Raw genomic sequence first — 26,904 nt, 5'->3', positions numbered from 1 at the left:
CATCCCCATGTCCCTCAGCTGCTCCTCCCCGCAGGAAATGTGCTCCTCACCCCTCACCAGCTGGGCAATCGATCCTGGCCACAAGCTGGGTGGCCGTGGTGCCTTTGAGACCTCTCCTCCCGTTATCCCCAGGCAATGGAGCGTGGCTGCAGCCTGCAGGGTGGGGGATGCGCCCAGGCTGCTGCTTCATGCGAGGGAGTACAGTTTGGTGGGAAAAGATAAAAAAATCTGGACATAATCTTTGGTATCTAAAGCTTTCTTTCTCTTGTATTGCTTAAAAAGTATCACTGGGCACAACCACACGCATGGATAGAAAGCATGTGGTGCTAGTGAATTGTTAGGTGCAATGAGAGAAGCCAGACAAAGCAAAACAAAAAGAAAAGTGGTTTGAAGTAATGATTCCTGAAATAGGGAGAGAGAACATTAAGTGAATGACGGTGATTAAGTTATTTTTTCTCTGATATAATATTATGCCAGATATGATGCTGAGTTAATATGTAGAGAACATAAGTAACTCAACAAATGGTTGAATCCAAACGAGGAAAGCCTGCTTTTGTTCCTTTTTTCAACTTCTTGACTAAGAAATGTTGCAATTTCTTCTCTTAAAAAGTACCCTAGGCACCCATATATGTCTTTCAAGGCATTCTGGGATACAGTGGATGGACCCTATTTAGTCAGAAACCATAAAAGGAACAATTACATTGCCTAAAGTCTAGGAATAGCTTCTCTCAGTGCACAGTTAGTTTTTTGTTTGTCCCATACTGTCATTTCAAATTGCAGAACCTCCTTGGAGTAGTACCATAAGGCTGTTTCCATTTTTCAGTAAAAAAAGGAAACTCTTGAAAGACACCAAAGTAATTCCCTCACCTCACATGGACTGACAATTAAAAAGGTTAATTTCCTTTTCACAACACATCCATGCCTTACATAATTATCTGCATCACTTCTTAGAGGAATTATTCTGCAGCCCTTTCCTGGAACAGACTCTCATAGCAGAAATTTCAGTTTCTTGTGCACATATAAAGATACTTCAAGCAGGTGAATCTTCTCAGAAGAGCAGTAGTGGAAGCCAGTGAAGTCAGCAAAGGTTTCACATACCACACTAATTTCTACAGATCTGCACATACATGTGTGTGCATATATAAGCACACCTACAACATGTGTGCAAGATACTACCCTCTGTATTAGAAACATAAAACTAACTGTAATACTATAACCAAAATGCAAGCCCTTCCTTCAAAACAAAATTTATATTAAATAATCTTGTCAATAGTATTAGTAGAATTATATTCAATTTTTAATTGTATAATGCAAATACATATTTTGGTGGGTAGAAAGAAGGTCATATAAGGTTTGTGTTGAGTTTAACATGTAAATTATAGCCCGAATAACATTAAAACAATATTGCCTAAAGTATAAAGGGTTAAAGAGAAAAATATCTTTTCCCTCATTCAGGTTAAATTATTCACTCTAGTGAAGTTCAAATTGCAACTTTCTCCATTTAAGATAGTAAATTTCAGATGAACATAATTTTTTTCAGCAAGCTCCTAAGCCCATAAAATAAAATAGATTGAAGGGCAATCTTTTAAGTAAGTTAACTTTAGGTTGTAATGTTTGCAATGTCTGCAGAACATTTAAAGAATGTTCCAGCTGAAAAATCAGAATATTCTGGATGATAGACAAATAGGGGATGAGGAGGGGGGGCAAAGCATGCGAAAGCAATTTGTTTACTTTGTTCTAAGCAAAGAAAGTACTTTATTCCTGAAACTATTTCAGCAGCATCAAAATTATAACTTAGTTTTATCCAAAAGGATTTAGTCCATTTAACACACTCCTGTCTTGTCTGGTGAGATTCACCTCAAAAGTGTGTCTCTACTGAAGCAAAATGGCTAATGTATATGCTTCCATAAACTCCACTGTTTGTAAATTAAAAGTAAAGTCTTTCCAAGGAGAAATTCACCTCATAGCCTTCAACAAGTATGGACCAACTGGGGAGATAGTGACCCCAGTGAAGGCTGGTGTCTCAAACATCTTACCTAAAGCATTGTTCATTTATAATTTTCTTCAAGTTGTTGAAGTCAATGAAAAAAAAAAATTACCTTCAAATTTGGTCTCAGTACATTCCCAAACTACTTATTAGAAAAGCAGTTTTATAAATGTTACCATGCTTTGTGTAGGGGTGAGTGTGTGTAAAAGAGGGATATTCAGGTTTATTTTTTTTTGGTGTAGACTAGAAAGTCCACTCGTCAGGTGCAAAATTACTAGCAGCTTCTTCCTGTCGTGTTTACTAGCTTTAGAAGATGAGATTTCAGCACTTTTTGCCTATGCTGATAACCACACACTGGCTCAGAGATAAGAACCCAATCAACAACTGAAGTCCCAAATCACACCCCTACAACGATAGAGCTGTCCTTTAGACGTATTTGAAAAGACTGTGATAACTAATGATTGTTTTAAAGTACTCAGGACAGCAGAAACATTAAAACAGAGATAATTGATACTAGATTAGACTGATGCAAGGTTCAATTTCACCTGAGTACAGGTGGCTGGCATCATCAAGCAGAATGGCCCTGTTTACCTCCATTTTTTCATCCCTAGTTTCTTAAGTCATATTCTTGCCCTATGTGACATTTGAGCAGCCTTACCCTTGCCTGCTGTTAGAAAACATAATGCAGCAAAAAGAAATGCAAGTGCCAGGTGGTATAAGACAGGAAAATAATACACAGCAATAATTCATTGGAACAGGTGGTCACAGTATGGTGGCAGTAGTTGGCTCATGTCTTAAAGGATCCTGCTAGAAAGGAAATTATTTCCACACAATGAAGCTGCTGGTTAGTCATGACTGGAGCTTTTAAAACTCCCCCAGACATCTCTGTTCCAGATGAAAAACATTTCCCTTACTTTAAGAAAATAAATTTGCTATTGGCCTTTTCAAGCATTCCAGGAACACCTAACAAACAAATTAGCCACAACTTTGCAAACACATAAGCGTTAGTTTTCCTCATGCTTCATCTTGGGAAAGGACTTGTGTGTTGAGAGACCTACCCTTACTTTGTTTGCCTTACAGACCTCTATAGCTGTCAGTACAGCAGCATTTGATTCTCTCTTTCCTAACTTCACCTCTACAGCATCCCTGCAGGGTAGGGAGGTACTTGCTGCACTGGGTAGCCAGATACTGGAGAACATTCCAACTCCAGCAGAATTAATAAAATAATTAATAAAATAAATTGATTGATAAGTATTATTATTAATAATATTAAAATAAATTAATAAGAATTAATTAATAAGAATAATTAATAAGATAATTTATAGAATTCTCTTTGGCATGAAGTTCAGCTGAAGGCACAAAGGTCACCAAACCAAGGGAAGCCATATACCTACAGCAGTCAGTTGCCTAAACACTACCCTACGCTGGAATTTGAACAAGGTATCAGCTGCCACAAAAAACGTTTGTGACAGAGCAAGGAGCATCACTGAGCCTCCTACATCCTAGACTGGCAACAGCCTAATTCAGGAACTGATTCCTTTTAAGGAGTTCCTATTCATTTTAAGACACCTTAAATCCTAATGGTAGAACAAGAAAAGCATAGACAGCCTTGTGATTGGCTGTATCATCCGATTCACAGTTGTAGAAAGGACCATTTAGAGGTCCACAGGTTTTCACCTGCCCTCTCCTGTGAAGGGCCCATGATTCTCAAGCTGAAGAATTTGGCATGCCAAAAGCTCATTTGCAGGAGGGGTTTTTCCCCTCTGCAAATTTCAGTGTTCACATGGCATTTTAGCATGAGGTGCAAAGTGTATAGGCATGTTTAAAAGCAAAAGAATGGCTCGGTGTTGCATGAAGTAAAGATAAGCTGCAGTTCCCCCTGGGCAGTAGGAAGTGTTTTTATCAGGAAATAGGAGAGATATCAAGAAAAGGAACGTGTAGAATGTAAAAAGAATGTATCAAGTGTAGAGAAGTAGTCAGCATATTCCTGAATGCCTTGTTAGGGGATGGTAACAATAGGAGATTTATTAATAGTTTCTGGAATTATTTATAGCTGGATTTTACATATTGCTTCGTGCATATAACACCTGGGTCTTCCCTATGGAAGGAAGAGATTTTGATGTTTCTGTGATAAAATAATGTGTTACCCTCCTCATATATCAAGCACATTTTGTGACCATATATCCCTCTTATTGGGAAAGTTCTTATCTAAAATCTATTTCAAATCTCTGTTAAAGATCCTTCTGTACAAAGAAGGAGCACTTACCCATTACTTTGTAGAGCTGTAATCAGTCTGCCCACTTTTCTGAATGCAAATGTTTTTTGCTCAGTTCTGTAAAATCCTGAACTCCAAACATCATCTCAGCTTATTGTGTCATTATTTTTTGTTCTTTTTTGTGTTTCTTTATAGTTCTTTGAAACAGTGTTGTTAAATGAGGCAAGCTGTTTAATGCCTGTGACAGACCCTCTCCCAACCTGTTACATGACAAGAAAATAAATACACTGAAGATGATATAAGGAGTCACTGAACTATCGGCATGATCTGCTTGTTCTCAGAGCACCAAGAAAGAACGGGTTTCTATTTCATTATGGGAGGAGGTGTTTCATGAGGCTTCTATTAAATGGACAAAGCACTTCCACCAACAGATGATGGCATCTTCTAGTGAGATTTTGTACCAAATGGGTTGTAAAAAAAAAGAGCACATTTTTGGTAACCAAGGATTCTTACAGCCTGATTTTTCACCTAGATCTTATATCATGCACATCCCTGCACACATTAGGTAGAAAATGTTACAACCTGCAAGGATGGCATAAATGATAAAGAAGAGCCATTGTAGAAGCATAACTGTAATGGTTGCACCTCCTGCTCATTAGATAATAGTAGGAGCAGGAGCATTCAGATATTAAATTTAGGACTTCATCATTGAAGTTATACAAAATTCTCACTCATTTCCACAGGATTTTTCTTTTGTTTCAGTACAATAAGAATACATCAGATACCCGATTTATTTTACTCTCAAACTGGAGAAGAATTTTATTTTGTATGAAGACAAAATTATTTCTAATTAGAATTCATATTTTTTGAGAATGAAAAAGATACTAATATTAGTTTATATTTAAAATACAATAAAGGTAAACAGCATTGTTCATGTAGTATATGGTTAGCTTTGAATCACTGAGAAAAATAAACTAACAAGATTTGGAATCACTTCATACCAAATAAACTGTGAAAGCATCTATATTTATAGGTTTCCAAAATTAAAATTCAAATGAGATTAATTGCAAAATCCAGCCTAAGAAGTGACTGAAAGCTGAATTTCATCAAAAGCCATGTGTTTGGCAATAAAAGCAGGTTTTGATAATTTTAACGAGGGAAAAAAAGGCTGAAATAAGCAAGTTTGAACTTTTGGCTTCATTTAAACAAAGCTGCTGTATTTCATATGCCTTTAGTTATAGAGCATGAAGGCAGTTTAATTTTTATGTAGGCTTCTTGCAATAGAAAACTGTTTCTGCCAAAATGCCAGGATACATAACTGGATTCACATATGGACTTCACAGATTTCAGGAATCTTCAGAATCATTTTTACTTTGAACTCATGCCAAAGACTTGGAACTGTACAGACAGCAAAGCTCTGCTAGTAGATTCTGCTGACATTTGGAATCACTAGTGATTTTTTCTCAGGATGTCAGAAAAGGCTTTTGATAATAATTCATCCCTGTCATGAACAATAAAATTCAGATGATCGTTTCTCTCTTTACAGGGTATTTTTTACTTGTTTAAGTATTTTTTTTCCACCTACACAGACAGTAAATTCTTTTACAGGAAGGAGACACTGACATGATAATGCTTGCAGAGTTATGGTGTTTCCTATAACCTGTGCTTCTGGCCAACATCTTCTAATGAATTTATCATCCATTGTGGGATCTCCCCTCTTCAGAGTAAAGTTTCTTCTCAATGTTGACAACAGGGATGAAAAATCAACTAGCTGCCTTCAAGCCTAGAATCTGTGGTCCAGAAAGAATACTAGTGGCACTAAACTGAGATACACTTTTATTCCAGCATAAATTGTACCTCACAGTGTTAAGACATAATGAAATATTGACTTGATTAACCTTCTGCTGAGTTTCTGTGTTTCTTTTTAGTAAGTGGAATTTTCCTTTCCTCTGTACTTTTAGAGATTAATGAGAGATTAACATCAGTGGTTTGTTTCTCTGCTGGGCACTTTGTGAACTTTCCTAAGATCTACGGGTGTACTTTGTGCTGTAACTAAGTCCAGATCTGCTTGTCCACTGCAGCTTTAGCCAACTATCTCTGTCCTGCCCTCTTACTCCCTCTCCCAGGTCATCTTTCCAACCTGACCACTGATCCACATTGCCTTGCATTAGATCTATATTAATGTTCCAAGACACCCTTTGGAATAGTGACAGTGTTGTTGAACTGTAACATTGGGAAACAGGCAGAGACCATCTACCTGGGAATCTATAGCAAAAAGAAAAATGACAGTGTCACCACATTGACACAGTATCTGCCAGAGATGCTTCACTTCTCACACAGGCACACTTTGTGTCGTTTTAAAAACTACCCCACATTCAACAGCTTCTGCTCAAAACAAGTTTCCACCGAGAGCAGCTGACAATACACATTAATATTGATAGGAAAGTCCAATCACTAGGCAAAAAAAAAATTCTAAAACATCCCCTAAACAGCATCCTCAGAGGCAAGTCTGTTCAAGCTGCCTATCCTGTCAGGCTAGGGCAGATGTCAGTACCTGGAATGGTGTCTAGGGTGTTGAACACTTCAAACCAGCTATATGTAATCCCAGAATGACTAGTCATAAACAAAGAATAGTGTTACACATTCCCTTATGTGGTGTCATATGCAATCCATGTGTAGTTTCTGCAATTTACAGTCCATACAGGTATTGCAAGCTGCCACAGGTGACTGACACTCTTCCTATGGGTTAGGGTTAGAGCAAGTCCCAGTCTTCAGATGATAAATGAGCTCCAGAGGACTGTCTTTCATTCTGTAGGTGCTGGTCTCACTTTAGTAAGACCGAGGCTCCTGGATAATTACCTGAATCGAAAGCCACATGAACAAGGGAGTAATTTACCATTCATTAAACTGTGCACTGGGGATGCTGTATGGACAGGAATGATGGGGGTACACATATTGAAAAAAATGCCTGGCAGTACATTAGTCAAAGGATGCACTCTCGTGTATTTCTGAATATTTGATTGGAGTTGCACACAAAGTGGGTGACAACAATGCTTCAGAGCTGATGATATAATACATAACCATCATTTTGACAGGAATCCAGTTCCATCTCAGACCCATCTCACAGCAGTGGATTAGAGGGGGTGGGGGAAGGACATTCATACCTTGGCTTTACCACAAAACCAAACAAGAAGTATTTTGCACAGACTGTTTAAATGCTTGTTACAGATTTCATACACTCTTAAAAAAAAAACCCTTGCAGAGGAAATATTTGTTATGTTTGTTTGGTTTAGGTGCTTGCAAGAGACACTGCCCCTATGCAAAACTCTGTGCTTCAGCCTTTATGTACTTAGGCTTTTTTGCCTGTATATGGGGATTAGCACATACAGTTAATCCTTTTTCTGAGCCTAGTGAAATGTGGTGGGACCATTACTGCCATGAAAGGGATCTTTCATCTCCTTCATACTATTCTCCACTAATGGGCTGTGCCTTGATAATTATAGCTCTGAAAGGAAAAAAAAATGACCTCAGTTTGCCTATTGTAGAGCTACCATGGAGATAGGACACCAGCATTGCCCTGGAGATAAAAGCACAGGCAAGTTATGGATTCTAGTAACTGTTGAAAAATATATGAGTTATAAAGCAAAATGCTAAAGGTCTCAGTTCTCCACTGCAGCAGGGAAAGTGCTAAATTTGCATAGCAGAACTGCATAAAATGCTGGGGCAATCCCACAGCTGTCAGAAAGCACAGGTTCAGATACAGTAGACTCAGATTCTGTCACCTTATTTTTCTGTTCCTTCTTTCCTTGCTTTAATTTTACTGTTCATGAGGTACCCGGTTCTTCAGCTGACAGAGACACAATGTAACCTTACACAGTAGTTTCAGCTCCTTTTAATCTCCAGGCGAAAGACAGTGACCAACTGAATATTTTTTCCCTAGTACAAGAACATTGGCATCTAAAATATCTGACTTAAATATCAACCAGCACTAAGATACTACAGCAGGTTCTCAGATTTCCCTCTTTCTGGTTTGACCTTAATTTCTGTGAGATGAGATAAAAGCACCCAGATGACTTGTAAGTGCTTACAAGAGAATGCTTGAAAACTGTTCCTTTGCCAAATATCGAAATATCAGGAATGAGTAGCAATCCACATAGAGAATGAGGACATGGGACTCAGTTCTCATTCTACTACTGAGAGACCCTGGATATGCTTTTCCAGGAGTCTGAATTTCGTTATTGATGAAATACAGCTACTCACCACATTTTTCAGTGTAATGTTTTAATATAGTTTCATAATTATTGGATGAGACATGCTAAGAAAGTTCTGAGCATTATTATCCGCTTGTAAATTTTTTGATGTTTTTTAGCCTAGCAGTGTAGTCCCAAAACATGTACTGTTCTACAAATACTCAGAGAAACTGAACCTATTCGATTTCTGAAGTATCAACCCAACAGACTTATGAAAGAAATGTTTGCTTTCTCCCAGGTGCTCAATGCTTACCTAGTAAGAAATTTCATCTGAAAGTGATCTCTTGTGTATGAAACCATTTTTCTTTCTTGGCCTGAAAGTTGCTATGGAAATGCATGTACATGTATATATGTTTGTGTGTTTTTATGAAGTCCAAATTCTGGTTGCAGAGAGAGAAATGAACACTTGTAATATAAACCTTTAAAAAGACTCCCAAAATCAAAGAAGTTAGACAAAAGACAACTAAAGGAATAAAAACTTGAAAATGGCAACAAAATATCATTATCTGAGATGGAAATAAGAAGCGTGCTAGACATTGTAAAAATACAACAATGATGCTTGGACATAGGAAGCAGTGTAAGTAAAGAATGGAAGATCTGAATAGTGAAAATAAAAAGCAGTGTAAATTCTGACAAATAGCATCATGTAACATGGGTAAATGAGAATTAAAACAAAACAAAAATCAAAGTTGATGGAATCAGTAGATAAGCAAGTAGTAGAGGAAAAGATGAGGTTACTCCAGCAAAGCTGTGCATCCCTTAGGCTGATGTGCTACAGAGCAGAACACGGATGTTTCTGATAAAACATTCCTTACAGGAGCTGATCTGAGAAAAATATCGTATTTAGAAAGGATGTCTCAGAGGAAATATCACTGCTTACAAGAAAGGGTTTTAGCACAAATCAGTGCAGTAAGTAGTAACAACTTACTAGGAGCAGATGATGTTCACCCAGGAGTTCAGAGGCAGCTCACATATGAAACTGCTCAGCTGCTGAGTGAGCTCAGTAAGTGCTGCTTAAATCACCACAGTGCCAGAGCTACAGGAAAGTGCTATCAAACTTTTAAAAGGATGCAGGATCAGCAATTGCATTTCCTCTATACTGTATCTTTGGCCTAGTCTTGGTCTCTTTCCTGGACCTTGGATCTATGTTGTGTCCTTGTCTTTAGTCTTGTCTGTGCCTTCAGCTTCTGGGTGCAACTCACATCAAACAGGCTGTGCTCTCCTAGGGAGCCCCCCTTATAGAGTAGCCCTTTTCTAGCTATTCCCGTCTAGGCCATTTGTCTTGGTTTTCTTTCAAGGCAAATCAGGAAAGGGGTAAAGACCTATGCTGTGTTGTTAACGTGGAGCTAGAACAGAGTAGGAGCATTATTTGGGTTCTGTAGTAAAAGCTCCTAGTAGGATTCATCAATGAAACAAATCTTGAGATTGAGAATCTTTTAGAGAAAATGGTTCCGTTAAATGGCCCATTTTCCTAATGGGCCATCAAAGCACCTCAGAAACACATTGTGGCATTTGCATGCATAATCTGTAAGTATCTGGGGGAGGTGTGTAGTCACACGGTGCAGAAGCTAAACCAAAGTTTTGAGATGGTTTAGGCTAAAACTGATGCATCACTTCTCAGCACAGCTTACAGGACAGATTCTTCATGCCCGTAACATTTTCTGCAGGAAGCAGTTAATGGTCCCAGCTGAGACAGGGATCAAAGGAGCGAACAGGCTGTGAGTGGTGATGGGACATTCCTGACTGTTTCTGGAAATGTGATCCACTTGCACAAACAGCAAACCACTAGAGAGCAGCAGTAAATCAGGACTTCTCTATGTGTCTGAACATAAAACAGTGCTTTAGTGTGATGTTTGCAGTTGGACACTGGTCTCAGACCAGGTTTTACCTAAACCAGAGAAGCTACAGACCAGCCAGTTCCATCTGGCTCAGTCCTTGGTACATAGGTACTCAAATACTGAAAACAACCTTTGTAGCTTGTCTCCAGGAACTCAACTTTTCCCATGCATAAAGTTCAAAAGTTATAGTAAAGTTCTCTTCAGCCTACAGCTACTGCAAATCAGAGAAAACTGACTGTGCTGTAAATGCTTCAGCTGATTCTTGTCTCTAGGCATCATCTTGGGTTAAGGCTCACTCACCCCTGGAGTTATCTCCAGTGCAAAGTCTTTGGACTTGCACCTCTCCTTTCTAACATTATGGTATCATTCTGAAACTGGAAAAATAAAAGACAAGTGGTGGTAAAATAGGAGAGATCACACTGCTGCAGGAGGTCTGGGAGGAACAGAGTCTGCACACATGTGGTTTTAAACTGATTTCAACATAGTTCAGTATTGACACTGGTGATTCTTTCTTGTAAAGAATAAATCTTTTAAATAAAAACATACCTTAAATGTGGAAATATGTTAATATATGCGGTGGAATTAAATGCTGTAACATACACCTCAACTGACTAATTATATTAAAACTAGCATTCAAAGGTTTTTTGTATCAAGTCCATGCTTTGCTCAAAACCTTTTCTATGAAAGGTTTGTTTTTGCTGCCTGGTAACTGGGACAAAGTAAGGACCAGGGAAGAGATTAAAATTTTATTTTTGTGATTCTGACCTTTTCTGCAAAAGCCAAAACACTTTCTCATTTGATCAAGGTCAATGATTTAATTATTCTAAACTGATTAACTGACTGACAACTCAAAAGCAGGAAAGCTCATTTTCTTCCCTCAATCAGTTAATGAGGCATGAATTGCACACTTTCACTAATCCTAGCATCCTGAAAGACATAATATCTGTAAGCAGTTAACTCTTAAATATCATAATTTTAAACACAATGGAACTTTCATGTTTGTTTTTATTTTTTAACTCTTTACAGCCTGTTATATAGTGTAGTATAATAGCTTCATTTAATGACTATGAAGTTATTTTAAAATGACCTTCCGCAGAATCTGACTTCTCCCTAGATGCAGAGTTGCTCAAAACAGCCTTAAAAAGAATTGTCATGTAGTAAGTGAAATGTTTTCTATAATTGTTACTTTAAAACTTAGGATTTTTTTATGTAGTAAAAACAATTGTCCTCTTTAAACGTGTAGTGATATCTCTGATTCCTCCTCAAAAAGTAATAAACTTCCTAAGGTGAATACACAGTTGAGTTATGCCAACTGTTTGTTCACTAGAAATTGCCAGCATAACCTTTGAGTGAATAGCTGGGAACTGAATTTTAATGTGATATTCCACAGGATGCTTAGACAATCACATGGCCATTCACCCTCCTGAATTTTGTTTCCCTTCACAGGAAGGGAAGCCTTCATACGTTGGTTCACTCTAATGCTTTAGACAGGGAAAATGCCCCTGTACTTTCTCAACATGGAAAAAAAAAATGGCAAATACTATACTTAATGGCTGTGATGATACCAGTTACTGATACAGAACCCTCTACTTAAACATCTACAGGTGTTTGTGTTTTCTAACTTTGTCATTTAACATTTTGCCAAGAACAATTTGGATTACATGGTGAAAGAAGTGCCCATTCTCTGTCATGGAATAAAGGTGAAACTAAGTAAGCATCCCCAAAAATGTGAGAAACATAATATTAAAATTTCTAACAAATAGCAGTGATAAAATATGTGGCAGAACAAGGACAGTGTGGCTAAGAATGAGAACTTCCAAATGCAATGTAAGAAAAGGCGTGTGGGAGAAGTAAAGCAAGTTACAGCTGTGCAGTCAAATTATTTGGATAGATAATGAAACCAAGACCTTAACAGTATTCTGGTAGAATATCAAAGCAGATAATGTAGACAAGCAGCATAAAAAAAGAAATTTGCATCTATGAGACAACTCCTGATAATATGTTATCAGGTAATACAATATTTTGGTCTATAAATTAGCCTTGAAAAAAACCCAGTTGTTTCTGGCAGTCAGGAAAACTAATTAAACCATGGGATAAATCTCTTGATTTGAGGTTGGTTTTTTTTTTTTTTTATCCTCCCATGGGATGAATGTGCAAAACTGTATGGCAGAACTTCAAAGGGCTCTCCCATCCCTGCTTGCTGCACACCTGGAGTGACCCAGCTGCAGGCTCTCCACAGTGATCTGGTCTTGTTCTCTTGCTTTTATTGCCTAATAACTTCTGCTCTCTCCTCTGTCATTTTGTGATGTGTAGCAGCAGAAATATGTTCCTATGATTCTCTCTGTCTCTCTTTTAAGCCTGATCTTGAATAGACACTGATGTTGCTTGGAATTGTACTGGAGGAGCTCTGGTTAATGATATAACAAACTAATGAAGACTTCTGAACTTCATCCTCTGATCAGCCAAAGAAAAAAGGGTCCTTTTTATCTGCACCTCATTATTTTTCTACATGGAGATGATAAATGCAGATAAATGGTGGAAGTCATAGAAACGTAGAATGTTTTAGAAAGTTGAGGAGCAAACTCAGTTTATTAGTAGGGTAAAATGAAAATATTAGTAGCAAAGCTTTACATAATATCAGCTAAAATTTTCCTAGCAAAGTACTCCTTAAAAAAAAAGGACCAGCGCATATATCTCTCTGGAAAGGCACTTGCCATCTTGATTTGCTGTGAACTACATAGGTTCCTAAAAATATTGTCTTTGTGGGAAATGTCAAAGGTTTTCTTGCTCGTTTTTTAAAGATCTAATAGAGTGAATCTACGATTTTCTATAGCTTGTCAGTATTTGTGCAGGGGCTGAAGCTGGGAGAAGGAAACAGGATCTGCCTGCCTATGGTGATGTTCATGAGGCTTGCACATGAATATTCTAATTCTTTGGCTTACTCTTACAGTGTGAGTTTTCTAGGATTCAGCCTGCTTTTCTAGTCTTGTTTCTATTCATGGACATCAAAGGAAGGAGGGCTTCCCAGAAGCTGGGAAGCTAAAAACTCTGTGACCTGATGGTTTCATGTATTTGCAGACTCCAGAAAGACACACAATTTCTGTCAGCAATTATTAGATTGCAAGATACCATGTTGATAAAACAATTTCTGTCAACAATCAGATTCATCTCTGACTCCAACAGATTTTTAGTGCTCCTGGCCAGAAATGGTTGGCTGGGAGCTGTGCACAGAGGGGACAGGCAGCTAGATGGGCTCTGCAGAGCAGGGTGTCTCCTGGCAGCAAGCTGAGGAGTTACTATTACAGGTAATCAGTGTGGATGGATCAAAGAGTTCCCTGAGATGGGTTTTGCTGTAAACAGACTGCTGCCGGATATCCTGTCCCTTGGTCAGCAGCGAGGGGACCTGCAGCAGCTCATGGCTTCTTCTTAGAATTAAAGATGAGTCACTTTAAGGTTACTGAATTTTCTTTCCTATTGCTCCACTTCCTCTGTTTTCTAAAGATAAATAAGAAATGAGAGCCTGGAAATTCTCTTGAGAGGTCCTGCAGCTTGTTTGTTTTGTGAAAATACTTCTTGTTATCTAATTTTGTTACGCTTGTTAACAACAGGAGCAGCTTTCCCATAAAACCTGCTCCAAGTAAACTAACCACAGTTTTGAGAACTGAGCTGCACAGCAAAGAAGATCATCTCGGAAATTTGAAGATGAAATACTTTCTTCTGCCAACTCATTTAGCATTTCTCTGTAGCTTTGCACTAAGTAAACCTGTCCAGGTGTGTCCCTGTTCTGAGATGTTGAGAATTTACATTGCTGCTGCTGAGTTGCTCTATCTTAAAATTAATTAGAAACTCTTACTGCTGTGATTCCACTTGATAGAAGTTTTCTGTATGGAGATGAGCATGTACTAAAACATATGTGCTTTTTTTTTCCAGATAGCTACAAGAAAGAATGACTTAGGTGAGTTTGATTGTAATTATTATATAAATAACTACAGTTTTTGGTGGAGCTACATCTGTATACCTCAATATCATGATTTGATATATTTTTCTCTTTGAATTTTTTTCCACCATCAGTGGAAGGTAATTCACAGAACTCAAATGTGTTTTAAAGTCACATTCAGTGTGATTTTTTATGCTCTTGCAATAAAGAAATTAAGAAGAATTATTGAACAATTGCTACATGAAATCTTCTTTTTCATTTGTAGCCCTAGCAAATCAGAATATTTTTCACTTTGTTTTCTTTCTTATGTAATATATGGTACTTTCCTGTCTGCTACACCCAAGAATTCTACAATTTTTTTGCCTAATAACAAATAGCTTTTAGTCTAGTCTATGAGAAATGTATTCCCAGTATTTTAGAGTCAGAACTGAGGAGCACATCACCATGTCTTATGTCAAATTAATAGATTGCACACATTCAATATGCATGATAAAAGTAATAATTTATTTTGCATGACTAATCCTGTTTTTAGAGGTCAGAGGTCAGTTATGATTTTTTCTTCAATTCCACAAGCTCTAATGAAGAGAATGATGACTTATAACACTTAGCATTCTCCTCTAAAAGCTCTCAAAGCTTCTTAAGCTAAAGTTTATTTAGTCTCAACTTTGATTACAGCAGCACTATGACATTTGTATTAATACTAAACTTTTGTATCCAGGAAGCAAGGCAGACCTAACCAGCCTTAGCATACTAATCCTTCCTCACATTATTAGGAAATGAACTTCAGTGAAAGAAATTTCCAAAGATGCAAAATCTTGGTTAGTGTTTACCTCCCATCTCCCTTTCTGCACACGTATTTTCCTTTTCAGTGTCTTGTATGTTCTTTATTTTCTGCACCTGCCAGGCAGTGAAATGGCTGTGTATGAAGGAGACATCCTCTTGAGAAGAGGGCGACGCAGTGCAATTAACTGTGAGAGTTGTTTATGGCCCAAGTCACAGGATGGACTAGTCAAGGTTCCAGTTAACATCTCTTCTGATTTCTGTGAGTGCATGCAAATGGATGCTCTAAAGTTAGCCTTGATTTTCCAGTTCCTATACTACCTGTTATTTTATGTTTTTCTGGCATGCACCAAAAGCAACCTTTGCACAAGTGAGAATTTATTGACACGTCTCTTTTTCTATCCTGTTAACCTCATGGAAGTTTGGCTAAGACTACGAACAGATCACACTAAAATATGTGGTTACTTGGGCCAATAGCCAGGTAATTAATTTCAAACATTAGCTTGTTCCTGTTAGCTACAATGTACTTTGATATTTAGCAAGTATATTAGAAGAAGCATGATTTGTTCACATTATGAATGTATTTTTTGGTCAAAATTACCACTAGGAACATGTTTTTGAACTCAATAATTTTCTTTCAAATCTCTCATAGTAATATTCCCACACTAGAACCCCTGTAAAGGCAAAAATAGAGGAAAAATACTTTGAGATATTTTTTCCTTTGTTGATTCCCTCTAGTCAGTCAATAGCTTTGTCCTGTGCAAAAGGCTGCAGGAGTGAATTCCCTACAGACACTTCTTCAAAGGTCTTAATTTCAGTGAAAATGGCATGGAAGTAAAATACAGCCTGATCCTGATTCCTGTTCCTCAGGGAAAGGAACTGAGGAAAGCTCAATCTCTCTGTTATCTAGGCTGCTTCTCTGCCCAGGTACCTCCAGAACTGCAGTATATGCTCTTGTGGATAGGTGAGGTTATTCCCTCTATCTCCCTCTCTCCAATGTTTGAATATTAGGAAATTGAGATACATGTGAGTTGTAGATGATTCATAACTGAGGAAGCCAAATGTTCCAAAATAGATAAACACTCTGATCTTTATTTGGTACCAAACACAGTGATCTTCAGAGCCTTGACTGTCTCAAGTGATTCCAAGGGGGCTGTGGCAGGCATTTGCTCTTTCTGAAAAACAAAATAGGGTTTTGGTGCTTAGCTACAATCAGCTGGCTCATTTGGGATACTTTAATCAAACTATTTGTATCTGCTCATTTGAAACTGCTTCATTTCTTCTGTTTTGTCTAATAGAAGGAACAATGTCAATCTTTTGCTTTCCGTCAGCTGTCGCCTAAATAATATGCATATGGGATAGCTGTAATTGTTATACTTCCCCATTAAAGTCCAATCACTTTGAAGATCCCTGAATGTTTAGTGCCCCCTTTTTACTATATTTGTATGATAAAGAGCTAATGAGTGCTGTGAGGTTTTGAAAGAATGCGCCCCATCAAAGCACCTTGGGTTTTGATTAACCAAGAAAGATTTCTCCTGCCCCCCTTCTCTTTCTAGCAATAACAGAGAGGTCTTGGATTGCTGATGCTTTGCAAGAGATCTCCACACTGACCTGTGTGCAATTTGTAAATCGCACTACAGAAACAGACTATGTTTATGTTGAACGAGGGCAGAGGTAAGCTTCCTGTCTCCTGAGAGTGGCAGCACTCAAAAGGTCTTTCAGATTCCTTTCTGGTTTGTTCTGGATTTAAGTAATTGTATCTTTTTTTTCATCCTAGAAGTAAAGATTTAGAGAGAAGGTGCAATTTTTCCTTTTTCTTTAGATATAGTGGTCGTTACATCAGCTAATAGGCTGCAGGAATAAATGTGTGTGTGGATTTAAAGATAATTTAGTGTAATTCAAACTAAGAAATTTTCCTTTATTGTTGTAAAAATTTTAATAAGTATAATTGTTTCAGGTTCTTTGCTTAACACTTTATACTGCTTTGCCTTAGTTTGATATAGCAAATTTGCTGGTTTAAAAATTGCCATTCTCATCACAAAGGCTTTATTTCCCTCCCATCTGGCACCTTTCAGAAGTCTAACTGTCTCATGCCAGTGACTATTTGCATGTCCCCTGCTGTGGCTGGATATCTAGAGAACCTTGGTGACATAATTAATACATCTATATATTTGTATTTGCTAAATGTGCTCCTTTTGGTTATTGATTGCTTATTCTTAGCTGCTGGTCTTACTTTGGAAAGATTGGAGGACGCCAAGCAGTAGGCCTGGTGAAAAATGGTTGCATGGATAAAGGAGCAATTCAGCATGAAATGAACCATGCACTGGGTTTCATCCATGAACAGGCACGGAGTGATCGGGACAGGTTTGTCAAGATTATGTGGGAACACATCGTGGCAGGTATGTCCACTAAATCTTAAGAGAAAATATATGCTTACAGTTAAAGGAGAATGTTTCTCCTGTGAACAAGAACGCAAATAAAGAACCATGATTAATGCTGCCTGAATTGCAGCAGCAGCAGCACATTCAGTGTGATGGAATTTCTTGTTTAGTGTTTGCACTAAGGGGATTTCTGTGGCTACAGCTATGGCAGTGTGAAAGATGCAACCTAAAAGTAGCTCTATATTCTTATTTTGATTGCCATCTTGAGCCCAGGCCCCAAATACTAGGATCATCAGGATTACAAAATGCTTCAAAGACTTGGCTAGGAGGCGAGACTATGGGACCTTTAACTGAGGGGAGTAAAGTGTGACATTCAAGATCATGTTGGGGAATCACACAACAATTCTATCCCAGGAAAGCCATGGAAATAGGGGAAGGCAGCCAGTAGATATCTTGGCAGTGAGTGAAGTGCACATATCCTAAAATGTGTATGAACAAGGGGCTCAAAGTGGAGGCATTGGAAACACATGCAACCATTAGCATTTCCAAATACTGGGACCTCATTTGATGTGAGAGAAAAGAGTGAAATTATTTCCTCCTTGTGAGCAGGATTGTATACACATGAAAAGAAGGAGCCATGGGGAACAATCAGGAGTGGTAATTCTGTAGAGGAAAAACAAGTGGATACTCTTTACGGAAAGGAATGCAGAATGAATAGTTTGGGCATGTGCCCATGAACTGTGTGCTGAGTACATGCACTCATCATATACAAGAGCTCCAGGCTCTAGGGAGGAAAGGGTAGAGAGAATGGCAAGGGATCTAAGGGAAAGTGAGAAAGTGGTAAATAGAAGGAAAACACCAAAAGAACGTATGCAGGGAGTCACTTGTCTGACAGCTGTTAGAGAGCTGAGTAATCCATAACGATTGTAAAAACACAGTAGTCTATTTAGTTCATTATAGAAAATAATAGTAAATGAGGCTGGACAATTGAATACCAAATTCTATTAAGTCTCTTCAACAAATAAGATACTCAACTACTCAATATCATGCACAGCTAAAAATACATCCATCTTTTTTCTCCAGATGGAACTTGATTGTTTTTATTGCAAATTCCTAACACACTGTTCTCCAAACTTTCTTCATCTATTCCCATGATATCATAAGTAAATTCCATTTGTGTTGTTCTTTATTGAGGTTTCAGCTCTAGTGTTAAGGTGTAATTTTTGCTGTGAGTTTGCCATTGTACAACAAGGGTGTGCCACATTTGAAATGTCAGCAAAGGATGTGCTAGGAAAGAGAAGTTGAAAACATGAAGTTATATACATTAAACACACATAGTCTTACACTGGTTTTGCAAAGGGAATTCCACAAGTTCAGATGTTGTAATTCCTGAAGGATACAGATGTAACCAAGCTCTGATTCAGGTACTGTATCATGAAATGATAAATGAGGGGGAAGAGGTAAAGAGGACAAGGCTATGCTAAAGGAGATGAGGTGTATCATTGGTGTTTTGAGTGTTCACCATGGGTGGAGAATGAGATGATTGGTGTGGCAAGTGAGATGGAATGCAGAGTGTGCAGCTCAAGCACTGTAGGGAAAAATGCAAAGATATCCAGGGAAAAGGAAATGGAGAAAGACCTATGTTCATGAGGACTGTAATGTTAAAACTTGCTGCTGTCAATGATGATGGCAGAGTTCCTGCTGACCTTGGTGGTGCAGAAGTAGACCTCAAGACCTTTTCCAGCATCTCAGCTCTCTCACACAAGCTGTTTGTCTCCTGCCAGGACTTTCATATTGTGAATGTTTTCTGGGTTTTGTTTTTATCCAGGAATTTACCTTGGAAGCCATCCTACTTCTTTGTTTTGACAAAATGCAGCCTGATCGGTTGCTGTCCACTTAGCTACTTGAAACTCAGCTTGTTTTTCCTACATTCTGGGAAAAAGAATATATTCAGAGTCTTAACCATAGTTTCCTTTTCAGCTCTTCTGAGTCATTGCACTTATATTCTGGCAGAAGTAGATTATTTTTTCTTTTTTGAGAGTGGAAAAGATGGGTAAGTCCCCAAACATGTGCAGGTCCTAGACAGCCAGATCTCTTTGGCATGTGATAAGGTAGGTAGTAGCGTAGGTAGTAGTTTGCTGGCAGCACCTCGGTCCAGCCAGGATACTGTCACTTTTCCTTTATTTAAGCAAACTAATTCAGCAAAGCACTTCTGTGCCAAACAGTAGCCATATGCTTCAATGTTTCACCACATTTAAACTGTGTTCTCTGTTCATCACCTCAAAAAAAGCTGCACACTTGCTGATATTTCTTTCTGAAGCCAGTACAGCAGATAAGAGGGACTGAGATTAAAACAGAGTCAGGAAGGCCTATGCTGTTGAGAAACAGTTAAGCCTTAACTGAGTTTTACAGCTATGAAAAGCTCCCAATTCATGTTTATCCCCGAATTTTCCATTAGCTGGGATTTCAAATCTTCATTTTGCATATCTTAGCCCTCAGCCCAGGACCAGTGCTGAAGGACATTACTGGCTGAGATTTGCTCTGGTTGCAAGCCTGCCAGCTGAGTTGTATAGATCTCAACTTTGAACTCAAGTCTAACTTTGAACTCTTGTCCAGATGGTCTGTGGTTTACAAACCACATTTGTAGTTACAATAATGAAGGTACAGAACTGGAAAGGAGTGCTCAGTGGATAGGGCTTTAGTCCTAATGCCAGGCTGGCTACATTCAACTGCCTGCTCTGACAGTGCTTGTTTGCCTGTCTCACCGTGGAGAAGAGACCCAGCATTTAATTCATATTCACGATCTCCAGTCAGTGGGAAAAAGAAGTGCCTTCTTCACATGAAACTCCCTCCAACTGTGTCTCTCTTTCTTTCCCTCTCCTCTGACTATCCTGGAAGCCTTGAGGAATAGCTTCTGTGCCTAACTTGGAGAAATAAAGCAAGGTGACATGAAATCCAGTCTCTGTCCCTGTATCAGTGTAACACCTTCTTAACTCATATTGGCTTTTTAAGACTTAACAGATGAAATATGATAAGAGGCTCAGCAGCTGTTCTGACAGAATTTGTTTTTCTGCTTCATGTGAGTTATATCACTTCACTCTAGACACTGGTGATGTGTATGACCAGAGACAAAGCCAGAACATGTCTGGTAGCATGGGCTCTGGGGCAAGTAAAAAGGAAAACATATTCCTTTCTTTTGTGGCATTATATCCCTGTGGTGGAAGGACTCAGCAAGACATCACCATAGCTCTAAATTTTTCATCTAGGTGGTCAGCCAGATCTCCCTCTCAAGGTATGGATTCAGCTTTGGGGACATATGTTGGATGCTTATAGTAATCAAAATAATGCATTGACATGAATTTGGAGACACCCTAATGAAAATGAACAGATGAATACTTTTGCTTGAAGAGTAGAATGTATTAATTGATTATATCAAAACTTATTTGATTAACTTTACATTCTGAAACCTACTAGACTGTAAAAATGGGTTCCCACAGATTTCAAAAATCTCTGGTGGTTTTGATAGATCCAAGATCTCATGAGAACACGTATTAATATCCTATGTTACTCTCCAGATTATGACAGCAGGCAGTGTACTGTTAGAGCAGTAATAATTGTTCTGACTGAAATGTTGCTTTCCTACCTTACAGGGGAACAAGGGAACTTTGGAAAAATGAATTCCAAAAACCTGGGCCTCCCCTATGACTACTCTTCAGTGATGCACTATGGCGCGTAAGTTGGTTGTGGAGATATCTTTCCAAAGAAGCAAAAGCTTTCAGATCTTCTGCTCAGATCTAGGAAGAAGAAGTTGCTCTGTGCTGGCAGAGACTTTTGCTGTTCATATAAAATTGAGTGCATGGACATAATTAAGGGTGAGCATACTTCCTTTGTCAGCAGGATTCCTGGAAAACAAGAGTTGATATGGATAGAAACAAAACATAGGACAACATATTCTTCCAGTGTACTCTTACCTCTTGCTAATGGCCTCTGACATGGCTGTGGCTCAAAGTCTAACTCTACTGAATCATTGATCTAAACCAGTTCTGAAGTTTAAATTATTTTGTAAACATAGTAACAGCTGATCATAGACAACAACATTCAAATATAGAGGCAAGAAAGATGGATTTTTTTAATATCATTGAGATGTTGTGTGCTGCCTTACGTTAATCTGGGAACACTGTCTAAGGCTGCATTTTAGTCCATAATGTACAAGCTTGTATCATGTATCTTCTCCTTTATTTCCACACGCAAATAACAATTTCTGAACAAAACCATGAAATAAAACTGGACTAGCAGAAGGCAGGAAATTGCGATAGCAAATAGGCTATTAGTAACAGAGAGAACTATTTCTGTTCCTCTGCCTCAGGAACCAAGAAGGTGGGATTCAGTCCATTTTGCTGGACATTGCTAGAAGGCCTTTTCACTCAGGACAGAGCAGCTTTTTCTGCTTGCTTGCTTTGACCTGCTGAACACCAAATATCTGCCATGCTGGTCCTCTTCAGGGAAGGCCACTGGGTCTCTGAGAAGCTTCTTGTCCATTTCCATTAAAATTTATGTGGTACATGAAAAATGATTATGCAGTTAGAGAACTTCCCTGTCTACAAAAAGCACTCTAGGAATGTGATTTCCTTATTTCTACAGGTATGATTTCTCCAGCACTCCAGGAAAACCAACTATTGTACCAGTTCCTGACCCCTCTATACCTATTGGGCAGAGAGAAGGGCTGAGTAACTTGGATGTAGCTAAAATCAACAAGCTCTACAAGTGCAGTAAGTGCTGTAGATAGAAGGCACATGAATACAGCTGATGTCTGGAGGCACTGGCAGACATCCCCCAAAGGAATGAAGCCCACTGTCCTTTCATTACATCTCTCTCACCCTACAACAGGAAACAGAACTGCCCCTGTGCCAAACTGCTGCCTTCTTGGAAAGGACTATTTACTTTCAATAATTCACTCTCATTTTGAGTTATCCTCACCTAAACCCTGCTCTTTGAGATAAGCATAATCCATCAGAGAACTCATGGTTGCTACCTCTGTCAAAATCTCATTTCAGGAAAGCTCTGAAGGTTGCAAAGCATGTAAGCTCTCCTCAGCCATGAGTATAGCTTAGAGTCGTGCATCAGTAGTGCCAGCAGATTTGTGATTTCTCTTAATTACAAAATGACTGCAGGGCTGTAAGTATGGGTGCCTTTCAGCCAGATCAGAACACCTTTGAGGAGAAAACCATGGGCATTGTGTATAGATATCTACTTTCTTGCCACATCCATTTCTTAATTCATCCCTGTGGTACCCTAGAAATACCTAGCATTTGTCTGTACAGAGGAACATCAGCCAAGATGCACAATACAGGTACAACATCATGCTCCTGCACTGCACAGGTTTTGCTTCAACTCCCAGGACGAAGGCTAATTGATTTATACGGTATTTGACTTTTCTGAGATGTTATTCAATTAGTTTCCACCAAAACAGCAAGAAGCATTAACAAGACCTAAATATTAGTGTACTAAATTCTGTTCTTGTGTTAGAACTCAGTTAACTAATTAGAATTTAGAAGGAATCAGCATTCATTCAGTTGGATTGTTAGGTGCAGAAATCATTGCTGAGAGGGGTTCCTCCAAATTCGCAACTGCACATAAGACAATTTTACAATTTATGTGACTCAAAAATAGTGATAAAAAGTATTTAGTAATATTTATTTTTGACAGCGAGGCTGGGAATTAATCACACTTCAATACCATTACTGTGTCATTTTATTGTTAGATCTGTATGTTTTGTAAGAAAAGGACTAATTTTTTTAAAAAAGAGAGAAACTTGGGGACTAAAAAACCCATTAAAAGTCTGGTTGTCTCAGGAAAAGTAGGAAACAAGAGAAAAATGTCATAAATTCCTATGAGCAGATGTCATATAGTCATATTTTGTAATTTGGGGAGTTACATAAAATGGAAAAAATGAAGATGTGGAAAGACAAAAGACAGATGAGATCAGATTTTATATACCAGTCACTAGGTCTGTAGGTTGACTTCAGTGCTCTCTGTTACTGTTTTCCCTCAGTGACTACCTCTCTTTTCTTTGACAAAATATTGTTTTCAAACTTTATTTTTGTGCACACTTATGAATATACACAATTGCTGATGGAAATTGATGTACTGCTGTCATTGAAAGTACTTCTGTGATTGAAGTTAAGGAAGTTCACGGAAGATCCAGGCCTTTTTTAGTAAACTAAAATATGTGAGTGAAGCCCTATTGTCTTTAAAAAAAAATTGTAGCTGAAACAGGTAAGTACTTTAACTACCTTTACTTCACTTGCAGGTTTTCAATAACATTTACACCAGGAACAGCAATACAGTTGTAAGCATTACAATTAATCTATACAAGCTTGACTGCTGTAAATGAGACTTGTCAGGCGTTATGGGAATATTTCTGTGCAGTTTTCATTCTCTTCAACACTGTTTGGTTCTTCCTTTCAGACTGCTGTAGCTCTGTGTTGCCTAAACCCAAAGGCTCCTTCTCTTCTGTCAATTACCCATCCCCGTACCCGAACAATAGCAACTGTCTGTGGTTGATCCGCATCCGTCGAAGTAAGGTAATTTTATTAGGAGAAAAAAGGCTACACAGTATTATTTTGTTACCATAAGTAACCCCTGGGAGTCAGTTCATGGGTCAAGATATTTATTTTGTTATGCAGTAAATGAAAGTCTCAACGATTTTCGTAAGAATTAAAACTATTAGAGAGATTATTTCACTTGATTTTTATCCAGTTCAGATTGGATGGCTTTTTAAAGACAAGCAGTAGTAAAACATTAGTCTCTGGTATTTCAGTAATAGGACAGCTAGGTGAAATTCTGTGTTCTTTTTATATAGAAAGTAAGGTTTCAGTAATACATGAAGAGTAAAATCAGTATGAAGGTTCACTTGATATTCAGGTAGATGGTTTGAGACTTTCCCGGTGTATAACAATAAACCCAACTTTTGCTTTTTTGTTTCCCTAGATTTTCCTGCACTTTGAGGCTTTTGATCTCCAACGCTCCTCAGACTGTTCTTCTGACTATATAAAAATTTACAACGGGAACAGCAAGAGCTCCCCTGTCTTGCTGGACAAGTACTGTGGGAAGGGTCCACTGCCCTCCTTAGTGGCATCGGGATCGACAATGCTGGTAGAGTTTGCAAGTGATGAGAGCATTACAGCCACAGGGTTCAGAGCCTCCTACAACAGGGGTATGAACACTCTTTTACAAAGCTTGGAGAACAGCATTAGCAGTATTTGTACAGAAGAACTGAAAACTTTTACTATACACTACAGAGTAGATCTTTTTGCTGTCATTCTGCACACTTTCACAGCAATTGGAAATACAGAAGGCTAGGCAACAATGGGGTTGAAGGTTCACAGGAAACAGAAAATTGGATGTTGCACAAGTCTCATGTTAGTTATCCTGAGATCTCACTCACATTCTTCTGGGAGCCTCTGTTAGGCTTCTTCATATCTCCAGAACAATTTCTTTAAATAAAAACCATGCAATGAGTGAAATTAATAGGAGCAGTGCAGCCAAAGAGCACAAAGACTGCAGAATCAACAAGAGACCAATGAGATGCAAAGCCAGTATCTGGGCAAGACATTATTCAAGGTTTTGTGGGATTTTATTGTGCAGCAGGGGAGGTACTGACCTCGGGTACCTTACACTTTCTGACTTAAAAGCTTTCGTTATGTACACAAAACACAGTGCTTCCTGTAGTCGTGTGAGGGGTGTCTTTATTGCAAACACACAAATGCACTCTGAACTGCCAGACCAAATTCTGTGGTGCTGTGACATGCTGTCAGCAAGAAGGCAGTAGACCCAAGGTTGCCTTATTTCAACTGAAAATCCAAACTTCTTTAGAGCATAAATTGAAGAAGTCTTAGAAAACTGTTATATCTACTCTTTTTACTTTATTCAATGGAGTAATTTCTAGAAAGCACTAGATCTAGCTTGATAATGCAATCTTGAATACTTGAGCTGATTCTTTTCTGAAGGGCAGTTAGTGCCATCAGAATGCTATGCTAATATGGTAACAGTTGATTGGAAAGTCAGATACAGCTTTAAATAAAGTTTTTCTCTATCCTCCAAAGAATATTTATCAGACCTGTTTCTAGTTCCTTCAGTACAGCTGCTGATACAAATACTATGTGAAGAAATAAAGTACTTCAGCTGTAGATTCTCATGGTAGCACATTGTTTCTTGGTTTGAAGAAATAATACAATAGGTTGTAAGCAAGCTCATTTCTACTGACAAACGCTCTTGTTAATATATCTGGTTTTCTCCTTTATTCCCCAGTGCATTGTGGAGCCACTTTCAGAGATTCAAAGGGAGTGATTACCTCTCCAAACTACCCCAATAAATACCCCAAAAACCGAGCATGTTTCTGGGTCATCACTTCTCCAGTAGGATATAAGGTAAGGCAGAGATGAATTCATTTGTGGGTTTCATCACTGTTCTCTGATGAAACCTGCTTCCTTTGAAGAGTCACTTTTTCAGAAGACATTCTCAGAGTAAAAATCTGGAAGCAAAAATTCATTTTAAGAATTTATGCTGGATCTTGGTATCTGAGGTGCTCAGCACGGGAAAACCTTTATATGTGCAAGTGAACTCTTATGAATCCAGCCTGTACCACAAGGCTTTGTTCAAAATAATCCCTTGGTAAGAGCTCCCACTAGAAAACTGAAACATCACACAGGTGCTGTTTTTATATTTCTCTAGAGGAAAGAATGTGAAGCGTAGAAGATCAATCTTGTCCCTTGCTTCCTCTTCCAATCCAAATACTGATGAACTAAGCAAATAATTTGCTACTAATTTGCATTGCCATATGGGATCAGGATGTGGTGTGCACAGAATAAAAAAATGGTGCCTGAACACAAGGAGTTTAGAGTATTTGTCATTGTAAAAAGATGGGTAAGAGAAAAGGCTGCAACTTGGAAACAAAGTGCTTTGGTTGTATTTTCTCCAGATATCTCTCAAAATGTTATCCTTTGAGCTGGAATATAGTGACAGATGCATCTATGACTACTTGCTCATACACGATGGAAGCCACCCTGCATCACCTGCAGTTGGTCCTTATTGTGGGACACAGAAGGTTGCAGACTTTACTTCCACGGGGAACTTTGTGCTGGTTGAATTCCACAGTGATTTAGTGTGGGAGTTGCCTGGATTTGTGATGAGTTATACATTTGCTAGGTAAGTACAATACAGATGGGGTTTGAAAAACACAGAATGAGAATAAGACTCCAGCTAGCCACCAAGATGCCACCAATTTCAGGGGAAAAAAAAAATACAGCCTGATACCTTTAATAAGCATGAAGTTTGACATCTTAGTCTTACATCTAGAGTGGTGTAATTTCCATGGTGAATCAAGGACGGAAATGTTCCTACCCATGGGATGCTTCTGTCTGAGACTGTATGCTTTTTATTATAATATTCTCATTTCTGGTGTTGCATGGCCAAACACAATAGCAGAGCTGAAACAATGTAGGCAGATTTTTCAAG

At 38.4% G+C, this 26,904-nt stretch overlaps 1 protein-coding gene across 1 annotated transcript; it reads left to right on the top strand.

Annotated features, from left to right (window-relative positions):
* Window positions 1-13,992: 13,992 nt before the first annotated feature.
* Window positions 13,993-26,599, top strand: LOC310911074 (embryonic protein UVS.2-like; the record flags this gene model as incomplete). Its single annotated transcript, XM_083864252.1, has 11 exons — window positions 13,993-14,061; window positions 14,221-14,245; window positions 15,132-15,269; window positions 16,564-16,681; window positions 17,228-17,406; window positions 21,039-21,120; window positions 22,030-22,157; window positions 23,857-23,972; window positions 24,379-24,604; window positions 25,699-25,817; window positions 26,369-26,599. 11 exons carry the CDS (start codon window positions 13,993-13,995, stop codon window positions 26,597-26,599), a joined length of 1,431 nt encoding a protein of 476 aa, XP_083720378.1.
* Between the last annotated feature and the right edge of the window lie 305 nt (window positions 26,600-26,904).

This window comes from Zosterops lateralis, assembly GCF_965231275.1.
Source record: "Zosterops lateralis genome assembly, chromosome: 6".
In the NCBI taxonomy this organism is placed as follows: Eukaryota; Metazoa; Chordata; class Aves; order Passeriformes; family Zosteropidae; genus Zosterops; species Zosterops lateralis.
The sequence above is the reverse complement of the archived record's forward strand: the minus strand, read 5'-3'. Positions and strand labels throughout refer to the sequence as shown.